The 13506-nt window shown below is 41.4% G+C and overlaps 1 protein-coding gene across 4 annotated transcripts in view; it reads right to left on the bottom strand.

Moving 5' to 3' along the window:
* The window catches only part of Herc3 (HECT and RLD domain containing E3 ubiquitin protein ligase 3), a 104743-nt gene that overhangs the window by 24938 nt on the left and 66299 nt on the right, over nucleotides 1-13506 (bottom strand). For all 4 annotated transcript variants that reach the window (XM_036182890.1, XM_036182889.1, XM_036182891.1 and 1 more), the window contains 5 exons: nucleotides 12907-13077; nucleotides 11610-11753; nucleotides 9222-9388; nucleotides 2919-2985; nucleotides 2387-2469 (listed from right to left, as the gene is read on the bottom strand). In XM_036182890.1, coding sequence (XP_036038783.1) covers nucleotides 2387-2469; nucleotides 2919-2985; nucleotides 9222-9388; nucleotides 11610-11753; nucleotides 12907-13077 — 632 coding nt within the window. The remainder of the gene's footprint in view (nucleotides 1-2386; nucleotides 2470-2918; nucleotides 2986-9221; nucleotides 9389-11609; nucleotides 11754-12906; nucleotides 13078-13506) is intronic.

Below are 13506 nucleotides of genomic sequence, written 5' to 3'. Positions count from 1 at the left end.
CCTCTGAATGATTATTTTATAAGCGGCTGTGGGACCTTGGGGCTGGGCAAGACTGGAGAAACCTTCCGACTACATGAGTGGTAACAACAATACTAACTTTATCAATGGGTTAACCCATTAGCTAGGAGGAGGTAGCCATAACGGAGGAAGAAGGCCAGTAGGGCTTATCATTGAAGGATGTATCTTTCTCCTGGCCTCTCCCAGCCTTGTTGCAAAACATATGTTTATACTGTGTGAAGATGTGTCACTGTAATTGGTTTTAAAAAAAGAGTTGAGTGGCCAACAGCTAGGCAGGAGAGCACAGACAGGACTTCTGAACAGGGAGAAAAACTCAGGATGAATCTAGGTTCATGTTGGATGTGCCATGCTGAGGAAAGGTAAAAAGCCACATGACAGAAGATACATTAAAAAATATGGGTTAATTAAGTTATAAGAGCTAGTTGGAAACAAGCCTAGCTTAAAGGCCAAACTTTCATAATTAATAAGAAGTCTCTAGGCCATTATTTGTGGACTGGTGGTCCCAACAAGCAAGTACTACGCACACAGCCTCTCTGCATGCCTGGCTACCACAGCAGAGGCAGCTTTTCTCTACCATACCATGCTACCACAGTGTTCTACCAGCTAAGGTTCCACTGTAAGCCAAAAGTATTTACTCTTTGATATTTTTCTCAGGTTATTTGTAGTGATAGCAATAACAAGTCTGACTATCAGTACAATGCAGATCAGAACTGAGCTGGGTTAGTGAGCACAGAGGAGCTACTGTCTAAAATGGAGTTAAAGCTGCCATCCCCTCAACCCCAGACAATAGAAAGCAGTCTAGAAAACGTGATGTCCACATTCCCAAGAGGTAGAGTGGGTGGTTTGGGGTCATTCAATGGGTTATGGATGTTTGCCATTATTTAGGGGATTGGTTACAAATTGTTACTAGTCTTGTTCTGGTAGAAAACTAAACAAAGGAGATTAGTTTCAGGGATCTCTTTCTGAAGGGAAAAAGGGGGATATAGTATAGAAATGATGGGATAAAAGGGTGGATTGTTGAGTCTGCTTTTGAACAACCATTAGTCTCAAATATTTTACATTGGCATGGATTTACATATATTGATACAAAATTAAGGTTATTTTTATTATACTGTATATAAGTTTCCACTTTTATTTAAGGTATTGTATCTATGCTGCTCATTTAAAAATGTAATGTAAATTTCTAGTGCATAAAAGTTATTTATAGCCATGCTAGGTATGTTTTCAAGGTCAAACAGAGATGTATTTTAGATAGACACTCTTCTTCAAACACTTCAGAGATTTACAGAATATGGCATTTAAGATGTTTTAATAAGATAAGACTTTTCATGACAATGAGACTTGTCTGTTCCTGACACCACCAATCTACTTCAGAGAAGATGATGGTCATCGAAGAACCTCCATATGGAGTTTGCTTTCTTTGTAGCAAAAGCTAGCCACTGGGCAAAAAAAACCAAAAAACAAAACAAACTGAAAAAAAATAACTGCCCTTACTACCCTTGTCTTGCCTGCTGACAGTGTGCTGTCCAAACTGGACAAGCAGGACACAAAGGAAGGCAATTGCAAAACTTTGTCAAGACAAAGTGGGACAGTCTTTCAAAATTCCTGCTTCACAGAAATGTCTGTCAGATATTCTAGGCCTGTAGGCCAAAGATGGATGCCCCAATGTTACAGAGGAACTTTAGGCAACTGTCCAGGCAACCAGCTGTCTCTGTCATTTCTCATAGTTTTGGAAGTTACTTGCTCTGCATTTCCTGTTTACTTAGGTAATATAACTTCTTATTGTGTATAGCTTTTTTTACTGTGTTAGAGTTAAACATTTCTTTTTTAAATTTAGACAAAAAGGGGGTAACGTTGTGGAATATTCCTTTACATTGTGTGAAGACATGTCACTGTGACTGGTTTAATAAAAAGCTAAACGTCCAATAGATAGGCAGGAGGTATAGGCGGGACTTCCAGAAGGAAAGAGCTCTAGCTCTGGGAGGAAGAAGGGGGCATTGCTGGCAGGACACAAAGGAAGCAGGACATGCAGGTAAAAGCCATGAGCCACGTGACAGCACATAGATGAAAAGCAATGGGTTAATTTAAGTTATAAGAGCTAGCTGGAAACACGGCGAAGCTTTCATAATTAATAAAAAAGTCTCCATGTGTTTATCTGGGAGCTGGCAGGTGAGACAGAGAAGAACTCATTACATCCTTGTCTTACCCTGCTATGAAAAATTCTCTGTAGTCTTCAAGTTCTTGCTCTACTGCCCTCACCTTCTTTGCAGAGAGATTAAAACATCACTTGAACCCTGGCCTAACACATCTAACTTCAGGAAGATACAATAGCCAAATCCCCATCCAGCAGCCCAAGCTCAGGACTAACCTGTTGTCCTTGCACACGGCCACTTTGTCTCCCCCAGGTATCAGCTTCTTCTGTTTGATCACCCCGTAGCTTTCTCGGCACACCTTAACACAGAAAAAGGTGTGTTTTCATTTGTGTTAACTAATTTGCCTTTCTAGAACCCAAATGACACAGAGAAACTAGGAGTAAATGTAATTTAATGACGTTTACAGGAAACTGGAAGGTAGAGTAAAAACCGGAGTCAGAAGACCTCAAAAACATCTTAAGTTAGGGAGTTACCAATAAATGGGATCCAGGAGAAAGCAACATGAACTGTAGAAAACAGTAGCTTGTACATGTCAAAAGTAAAGAAGATTCATGTTTTGGTAACTTTCCTAAGTGCGTAGATAAACACAGACTCTTCTATATAATACATTTACTGAATTCAAGATATGATGACTAAAGTAGTTTGACTCAAGTCTCTGACTTGGTTGTTTTGTAGGAAATCTAATGTTAATTATTAATTGTAATCACCATGAAGAACAACCTCGATCATAAATACAGGAATGCATACCGTGAAGTTGAGGCAGAAAGTCTCCTCCACATCTTCACCTGGGTAATCCAGAAGCTCTTGAAGACTCCTAGTCACAGAGGAACAGGAAAAGAAGCAAATCAAATGTTGCAATGGTGTTTCTACCTTAATTACGTCCAGAGTCTTTGCCAAGAAAAGTAAAGAAGAAAAGTGTAGAGAATTTAAATTCAGAAAACAGAAAGCCATGCACCTAAACCTTAGAGAATTATGGCAGCAGACTGGACGGACTACCTTCCCTGCTGACACGTATTCTTAAACTGATGATGAAATTCAGATGGAATTACGTCTGATGGGCTTGTTTTTGCACCTCCTTAGCATTGCTCAGTGTGTGTGTGTGTGTGTGTGTGTGTGTGTGTGTGTGTGTGTGTGTGTGTGTGTGTGTGTGTGTGTGTGTGTGTGTGTGTATACACAAGAGAACATGGTGCTGTGAGGACTCCATAGACTAGTTTTACCCATACATATTAGTAAAATAATTCTTTTGCCATTAAAAAACAAAACCAACAACAACAACAACAAAAAACCCAGGGCCACAAAGTCACTGGGGTGGTATAAGTGAGACTGGGCTCATGTGTTTGAACACTTGGTACTGTTTGGGAAGGTTAGAAGGTGTGGCCTTGCTAGAGGAAGTGCCACTGGGGACAAGCTCTGAGGTTCCCAAACCACTCTCATTCCCAGCTGGCTCTGTTGGGTCCCTAGTGGAGGTTTGAGAAGTGAGCACCCTGTTCGGTTGCTGCTGGCTGCCATGACTGCTATCTGCTGCTATGCTTCCCTGCCACAATGGGCTGTTAGCCCTCTGAAAGTGTAAGCCCAAATAAATTCCTCTTGGCTTTATATTACAGTAACAGAAAAGTCATTCAGTCTCCTTAACCAGATAGGAATCTAAAGGGTGGGCAAGGACCTAATCCCTCAAACCACAAATCTTGAAATCCTCAAATATCAGAATCCCTAATGTCTAAAATTCCCCAAGTCTAAAACCTCAAATTCAATTCCAGAAAAACTAATTTAAAAAATTCTTTCGGGGGTGGATGGGTGTAGCTCACCCACTTAGCAGAGTTCCTGGTTCGATACCAATTCCTAAAAATAAAAAAAATAAATAAATAAAAAAGGAATAAAACACCCCCCTCAAGTAAACCAGCAAACAGGAAAGTCTCTTAAAGCTATTTGGAAAACATAACACAAGATATAACTTATGAAACCATTTCAAAACAAAAAACAGGCAAATAATATAGAAATTTTCAGAAGCATAAACACTCAGAAACACAAATCACAGTTGTAAAGATACAACAGTTAAGAGCCACACAAACAGTATTCACAAATGAATACATCAAAGAAACTAATTGTAGAAACAAACATCACTGCTTGGTAGCTGTGAGGAGCAGCTTTATAAGTGTGGCTGTCGGAAATAGTAAGGATAGCCCAAATCCTTCAAAAAGATGGTTAAACTTCACAATGGCTCACCACCAGATATACAGTCACCCAAAGAACTAAGATCTTGAGAAATTTTATCTTTTATAAATGCAGATGCATAAAAAGGAAGTATCTTTCCTACTGAGCAAGTTTTAACATTTTTACCCACATGCACAAAGCCAGTGGTAGTATAACAGAGTCTCACTGTCAGATTTACAAAAGTTCAACAAGATTAAAAACAAAGAGACCAAACCAACCAACGAAAAAAAACTTTGGAAGGCTTCAAGTAATTTACGTCCAGTATTGGAAGCTATGCAAAGGTCCACTCACACTCTCACTAGCCTATAGAAATACTGACACAGACACAGGTCTCTGGGTCCATTGTACCTATGACAAGGTACCTACACCACATATGATCACACCAGCCCTTCTCCAGAGTCCTTCTTTCTGACCCTTTGTGTCTTTAATCTCTGGAAACTGAAATTTTCAGAATTTTAGACTTTGGAGATTTTGATCTTATCAAATTTGGCTATTTAGCATCATGGTGTTTAGGATTCTATATAGCATCAATTCCTATTTTGCTTAGTAATACAGATATATAATATTTTATTATCTGTCATGCTTAGGAAATACACTCTTCAGAATGCATTTGTGGTGGTTTGAAAAAAAAAAAATGGCCCCCAAAGAGAGTGGCACTATTAGGAGGTGTGACTTTATTGGAGTAGGTTTGGTCTTGTTGGAGGAAGTGTGACTGTGGAGGTGGGCTTTGAGGTCTCACATATGCTCAAGCCACGTCCAGTGAGACAGACCACTTCCTGTTGCCTGCACAAGATGTAGAATTCTCAGCTGCCTCTCCAGCACCATATATGCCTACATGCCTCCACATCCCACCATGATGACAACTGACTGAACTTCTGAAAACGTAAGCCACCCCAATTAAATGTTTTTCTTCATAAGAGTTGCCATGGTCATGGTGTCTCTTCACAGCAATAGAAACCCTAACTAAGACAGTTTATATAAGCAATCCTCGTATGTCAGCTCCAAATAGAACATATTATTGTAACTAGACTGCTTCACACCTTTTTCTTCAGAGAATCCAGCCCTGCAATTCTATCAAGATTTATCCAGGGGGAAGTGGCAAGACAGAAGGGGTGAAGGCACCAATACTGAAGGTGTTGGGAAATCTTCACCAGTCCATTTTCTATACCAAAGTCAAGTCCCAGGAACTCCCTCCCTGAGTATGGGCTGCTCAGTTCATGACTACAAAGAAGAAACCCCAAAAGATCTACTATCTAGAAACATGGGATGTTTGGGGGCAGTGCCGGCATATGAAAGCCATCACTGTACAATTGGCATAATTTTAGTACATGACGTGACAAAAGACGTTATCCTCAAACTCCTGATGCTGGAAGCTCTCAGAAGTGACACACGGGCAGTCCAAGTGATTAAGGGAACCATGATGAGAGACAACTTGCTGGTGGCAGGGACTAACCTGGACCAGATTGCCTTGAAGTTCTAACTAGGACAGCTTTCTTGGCTGAAGACTTCAATGTGAAACCTGATTTAGGTTGTCCAAATCCATGTACATAGCTGCCGGTTCTTCCAATGATGTCAAGCTCAGTAGGTTTAAAAAGCGTGTTTATTTATTTATTTATTAGCATGTATATGCCATAGCAGCATGTGGAGGTGAGTGCACAACTCTGAGAGTGGGTTCTTCCCTACCGGGGATCAAACTCACGTTGTCAGGTATGCTCACAGGTACCTTGGCCTGCTGAGCCATCTTGCCAGCCCATTTTTCAAAAAGATTAATTTTAATTTTACTTATATACTTATTTTTTAGGGTATGTGTGTGTGTGTTCAGCAGGTTTCTCTGATAAGGTCAAAGAGGAGAGATAAATCTCTAAGAGAAAGTAATCAGATTCTAAGTGTTCCTGAACAAAAAACAGCAGGACAGATTTAAAGAAACAAAAAAACAAAACAAAACAAAACAAAACAAAAAACAATGGCAGACATTAACAACCTTCATGACGACAGAACCGCACTCATCCTCCCTAAGAGTGACTGCACAAGGCAGTTTTCACGGCTTTCCTTGTGCTGGGTCAAAATGCTACCCTCCAGCCTCAGCCTCCCAAGGTAAAAGGTGAGAATGGACAGTGCAAGCTCTGGACTTCATGCCTGCTGTGCCCTGTGCCTTCCTGCCCCTTCCCACAGATTAAGCCAAAGTCTCGTGAAAGTGTGAGCTAATGTCAAATTGAGAGGATATCAGCAGACAGAGCGCTCTAGGAAAAACAAACAACAGAGCCACCGGAGGGGAAAAACAAACAGAGCCACCGGAGGGAAAAGTTCCCCGACCACGGAACTTCAACCCGCTACTACTCAGGCAACGGAAACCATGCCGCAGAATACCCAGTTCTCAGACAGGTTTGCAGAGCCAGGAGCAGCCCCAGCTGTCACTGCAGCCTCCTCTAGCAACCCAAGCGAATCAGTACTGCTTGGGTCTCCTCTGCTCTTTTCCATGTTCTAAATTTCTTGATGCTCCCACCCTCCATTCCTCGTGAATTCTTAGGACTGGCATCATATATACATGTGTGCGCGCGCGCACGCGTGTGTGTGTGTGTGTGTGTGTGTGTGTGTGTGTGTGTGTGTGTGTATGTGTGTATGATGACAATCCCATTTCTAGATGATACCTTAGAAACTTCTCCTTTCACCTTAAGCACTTTTTTTTTTCTGGCACTAGGAGCTAAACCTAGGCTACACCCCCACACTCTGTAAATACACTATTTTTTTGAGATAGAGTATTGCTTTGAACTGGCTGTAATGTGAGGGCTACTTTTAAGCTCCTGGTTCTCTTGCCTCAGCCTCCTTCATACTGGGATTACAGGAGCTCATTACTATGGGCTTGCTGTTTTGTGGAGCTAGGATTGAACTCTGAGATTCTGGGATGCTAGACTAGCATGGTGGTACCACTGAGCTATACCGCCAGCCCATGTCCCATCTTAAAACCATCACCTTTTCCCATTAAAAAAGAAGCCACTCCCTCCCTCTCAAGCCAGCCACGTTTAACTGTTTGCTGCCCCATATCAACACAGAAAAACTCAAGGAAAGGGGGACTCTTAAGAGCTCACTCCCTCCAAAATAAGAGTAACAAAAAAAATGTGGCTTGAGTCTGGCTATGATGGTATACATCTTTAATCCCAGCACTTGGAAGGCAGCGACAGGCAGATCACCATGTTCGAGGGCCAGCCTGGTCTACAGAGCTAGTTCCAGGACAACTAGGGCTGTTACACAGAGAAACCCTATCTCGAAAAACAAAAAAAAACAAAACAAAAAAATGTGTCTTAACTACTGTGAAAAGCACTGATAGTTCCTCACAAAGCTAAACGTGGAATTAGCATATGAATCAGCAATTCTGCTGCCAGGCATATATCAGAGTAACAAAAGTTTATGTCTACACAAAAACTTGTAGCCAGGCGGTGGTCGTGCACACCTTTAATCCCAGCACTCGCAGGCAGGAGGCAGAGGCAGGTGGATGGATCTCTGTGAGTTCGAGGCCAGCCTGGTCTCCAAAATGAGTACCAGGAAAGGTGTAAAGCTACACAGAGAAACCCTGTCTCGAAAAACCAAAAAAAAAAAAAACAAAAACAAAAACAAAAACAAAACAAAAACTTGCATGTAAATGTTCTCAGCAATACTATTCATAGTACTTCCAAACAGAAAAGCTCAAGTGTCCATCAACAGGAGAATGGAGAAACAAAGTGTGATGTATGTGTACAAAGGAGTATTATAGAGTGACCTGTCATAGAACGGTATGGTAGACAACAGAAGGTTACACAATGGAGTGTTACCTGCCAGCGTGAAAAATGAAACACTGATTCATGTTATAACAGAACAAATCTGGAAAACATACCAAGTGAAATAGACAAACTGAACCACACTGTAAGATTCCACTTTTTAAAAATATCCAGAGTAGGTAGGCATGGTGGTACATAATCTTAGTTTCAGCACTCTGGAGGCAGAGACTGTGAGTTGGAGGACAGCTAGTTCCAGGCTACAGAAGGGCATCTTATCTCAGGAGAAAAAGAAAAAAAAAAAATCTAGAGTAGGCAAACAGATGGGAGCGGAAGGCAGACTAGCATTCACCTAGGACTAATAGTATGGAGAGCAGGGATAAGATAACAAACTGCCTGGTTGTTCTTTACGTGGTGAAATTATTCTAAAAGTTGCCTGTAGTGATAGTTACACAACTTTAAACACACTCAAGTATATTTTAAGTATTCTTTACATGGGTCAGTTGTACAGTATGGGAACTATGTATCACTCTACAATAGACTTTGAAAATCTCTCATGTCAATAATCTCCCCCACTGTTATTTCTGGACCCTGACAAGGCTCAAAGTTCCCTTTTGGTAGGTGGGCACACGATAATGAAAGCAGAGATTATTCCTGAGGACCTATGCCCCTCCCCTTTTATTTTCTAACGATCTTTCTTTCTTTTAGGTGTATGATTGTGTTGCCTGCATGTTTGTTTGCCTGTGCATGCCTGTTGCCTGTAGAGGCCAGAAGAAGGCATTAGACCCCTTGAAACTGGAGTTACACATGGTTGTGAGCCGCCACATGGGTCCTGGGAACCAAAGCCAGGTCCTCTGAAAGAGCGACCAATGCTCTTAGCCACTGAGCCATATCTCCAGGCCCAGGCCACTCTTTTAATTTCCTCTCTTGTCCATACAGTAACACAGGCAATGATTCAAGCAAGTGTTGTATGATCTACAATGCTTCAATACAACCAAACTTGCACATATGTTGTTTTTCCATCTGAGATCCCTGTGCGAGAGCAATGAGACAGGTCCCCACATCAGCAGCCTAACTTTTAGCTCTTTACCTTCCTTCAGTTGGTGACAGTTCCTTTAAATCTTCTAAGCCAGGTTTTACATTCAGTAACTTCTTGTAGAGAGCCAATGGGAAGTGGAGATCAACCACAGTGGAGTTGTAGATAGCTAGTCCACAGGTTATGCCAATCAGGTGAAACCAGTTACGCTCTACAAAACACTGTCGGGGGCATGCAAATGTATTAGAAAGGAATAGTATTGGAAGACCTTGAAATACTCTAGCACCTGCTCAAAACATTTCAGTATATTAGAATGAAGCCCATGTTTATATTTACGCTCTGAGGCTGGGAAACTTCCCTGATCAAAGTTCGTTACTGTTAACAGATGCAATGCAAAGTGAAGCACCCGTAACTCTTCTGATGGTATAGAAGCAGCTTCCTATTGTCTCCAGCAGGGCTCTTCAAAGACCATTCTGTGATGATGGACCCTTCTATTCTGCACCAGCCCTGACCATAGCCACTGGCCATATGTGTTGACTAAGCAAAAGAAGTGAATCTTAATCAGATGTGACTAGCTACTATCACTGAGGACAATAAATCTAAGGAGAAAACTCTAGGAGTCCAAAATCCCTAAATTATAGGTTGGCAACTAAAATCTAGCAATGGCATCTAAAACTTAGCTCTCCTATTGAATTTTTTTTTTTTAAAGTAAAAGTCTATGTGTACATATTCAAACACAAACTACCATCATTAGAAGAATATATATGGCTAGGCGGGGTAGTGCACACCTTTAACCCCAGCACTTGGGAGACAGAGGCAGGTGGATTTCTGAGAGTTCGAGGCCAGCCTGGTCTACAAAGCGAGGTCCAAGACAGCTAAGACTGTTACACAGAGAAACTCGCCTTGAAAAACCAAAAAATGAATATATATGGTACTACCAATGCCCAACACAATATCAAACCAATTTCTTTCCTCTGTCTCTTTTTAAACTTTTCACTAAAGCATTTTCCTGGCCTTTCAGATAGAATTTATTAGTTATAAAGGATAATCCCATATCATGCCATTATACTCTGATTAGGATCATCCCATCACTTCCATTTCACTGACTCTTAGTTTGGTTCCAGACCAGCCTCCTGTGCTTCTTGTCTGTCTTGTTGAAACCTGGTCTACCCAGCACTATAGAGTTGTCCAGGTCATCTTTGCTCAGGTCATATTTGATAGCCAGATCAATGTGTTTCTGGGTCTCTGTGACGATGAATCTTGATTGTTAACCTGGCTGGAATTAACTAAGAGACATACCTCAGGGTGGGTTGATGAGGGCATTTCTAGGAAGGATTAGCTGAGAGCAAAGACCCTCCCACAGAGCTGGTGGAACCTTTCGGAGTTCTGGGGGGAAAGCAAAGCTACCTCATTGCCTGCCCTTTTTCTGTCTTGTTGAGTGTGTCTACTGCTGCTGCTGCTGCTGACATCAAACTCCAGCTTCTTTGGGTTCTACGGTAGACTAAAAAGCAGTGGTCTCCAGGACTCCTCCAGGCCTTCCCACCAAACTAGAACTGCTGATAAAACCTTTTATATAATCCATATTCATCTTGTTGGTAATGGTCCTGTAGAGAAGCCTGACTTATTCAATCCCCAGGCCAAAGTTTCCAGTATCCAAGAGTTGCTTTTTCCTGACTCATTCTCTGGCATCTACAATTCAGGATTTCTTCTACCTTGGCCCACAGACCATATTGTAGGTGTTTTGTTTTTTGTTTTTAAAAATTTTTTTTTTCATTTATCTCAGTGTTCAAAGAACCCATAATAAATCTAGCATTGGAAAACACTAGGGTCGGGCCTGTGAGCTGCTCTAATACCTGAACTGACCAGGTCAGTGTACATCCACTGCCCATACATGTGGAGTTCCATGTGGGTTCCCCCTCTCACCCTGATCCTGTGCTATTACAGAAAACAGGAAGAGCTAAACTAATCTTTTAAATTATTTCTGTTTGTTATGTGTATGAGTGTTTTGCCTACATGCATGTCTGTGTACACATGCATGCTTGATACCTGAAGAGGCCAGAGAGCATCCCCTAGAACTGGGGTTACAGATGGCTGTGAAGCATCATGTGGATGTTTGGAATAAAACCTGGATCCTATGTAAGAGTATCCAGTACTTTTAATCACTGAGCTATCTCTCCAGCCCCTAAAACTAATTTCTTTATCACACTTTTCCTTTTGCCCTTCATGTATGCTATGGCTTGGATCTTACCTACTAGAAATGGCATGGCGGCTCAAGGCTAACAAAATGCACTCTGAGTCTTGAAAGCAGGTCCAGTCTGAAGGCTGGATGTGTTAGGCATTTTAATGGTTAATTTTGCAATGTTAGAAACCAAGGGGCTAGTCTGACAACAAACAGCAAGTTTAGTGCAAACAGTGTCCTGAATTGTGACGTTATAAACTTACTGTATCTGAAAACCACAAGAGATGTGAATCTTGATAGTAGGTAAACATCCCATAGATGGGATTCAAAAGTTCTTTTAACAGCAGAAGAAAGAACTCCTTTGTAACACCACCAGCATCGACTGCTTCTTCCCCATCAAAGATCACCTTGAAACACAAAAACAGAAATGAATACTTCAGGGAAAGCAATGGCCAGCCTAAGACTCAACTATGCTACCAAGCAACAGCCCTGTCTGAATAACTGACTGAAAACAGGGCTATGTGTAATAAAACCTGGAAGTCCTATGGAGAACATAGAACCAGACAGATGGTAGGATTATTAGGGCTTTTTAAAAGTCTGTGTGTGTGTGTGTGTGTGTGTGTGTGTGTGTGTGTGGTTTTAGTAGGTGAACAAGAGCTATACACATGGCAAGCAAGTGCTCAACAAGTCCTCTTTCACAGGGGACACACACAAGTGAATCCAGCACGTTCCCACTGAGCTGCACGTCTAGTCCTTGTTACACTTTACTCTGAGATCAAATCCATCCAAGCTGTCAGGAATGCCTGTGAACGTCCCACTCCACTACTGCAGCCTCCTGATTACTGGGGTTAGAGGTGTGTGCGTGTGTCCTTATAAGAACATTTTGGAGACAGTAACAACGTGAGATAGTCAGTTCAATCTGTTGCCAACTGTGGTTCTGAAACTTCTGAAACCAGCATTTATGAAGTGATTGGCAACAGAAATAGAAGTCATTTAATCTTCAACAATTTCAAGTAATTCCTTATTTATCTCTCAGGATACCTGCTGCAGAACCAAGATTCACACAGAGCTTAGAGCATAGTAAGCAGTCTTATGCACTAATGCACAGTCCATGGGAAGAGATACTTTATCACTAGTTACATATTGCTAAACTTGCCTACACTAGGAAGTCAACAGCTTTGTAGATGACTTTACCCATTTCCATCTCTCCATTTCTCCTTGACCTTCTGTCTCTTCGATCCTGGACATCCTAATCTTCCTAGGTGAGATCTTAGTTGTTGTGTGTTTTGTCAAAGTTACATCTTATATGACTAGTTTTGGTAGTCTAGAGCAGGCACACTCCAGACAGCAGAAGCACAGTCTAATTATCTCTCAACAACACAGAGCATTTAATCTGACGCGCCAATGAAATGTTCCTCCTGGTGATTTGACAAAAGGAGGTGATTAGATTCTTGTAAAAAGGTTGGAGCCAATGATGAATGGCTGCCCTCTGCATCTTAGTAAGATCTCTGCTGCCATATGCTCACAAAGGAACAAGAGGAGTACACTCAATTGGCTCACTTTGAGAGGTTTCTTCAGGTCAATGTCAGAATGAATGCTCAGCTCTCTCAGGGCATCTCCAACAAGGTGGTTCCTGCGGACATGAAGGACCAGGAAGGGGCTTCTGGCCAGCAGAGGCTCCAGGGTGAGAAGCATGAAGACATTCTGCAGGTTGGCTCCGTTGACTGCCACCTGGAACAGAATAATCAAACCACTTTGAACACAGTGCACGGCCTGGATGGACAATCTCGGAACATTTGGCCTTTTCTCCAAAACCTTAACTTTTTCACTACTTATATTTACAAGTCACATAAATCTTTCTAATATGGACACAACAAGATTACCTGAAGTAATTTATGAGTCATATGATCAAAATAACTAGGCTCAGAAAAGTGATTTCAACTCATTAAGAAAAAAGTAACAACGTACTTGAAGAATCATGGCAGAGTACATGAAAACATGATTCTCAAAACAGCAGAAAAAGATACCAACAGTCACTGTGAAAAATGTCCATTTCACTAGAAAACCAGCAACTCAACAATGCCATAGCTGTATTCATATGAAAGCAGACATACATAGACACAAAACGGGAGAAAGATAAAAAGAAATGGACAGACAGAA

Source organism: Onychomys torridus, chromosome 3 (genome assembly GCF_903995425.1).
Source record: "Onychomys torridus chromosome 3, mOncTor1.1, whole genome shotgun sequence".
Classification (NCBI taxonomy): Eukaryota; Metazoa; Chordata; class Mammalia; order Rodentia; family Cricetidae; genus Onychomys; species Onychomys torridus.
Note: the sequence above shows the minus strand (reverse complement) of the source record. Positions and strands in the feature narration are given on the sequence as shown.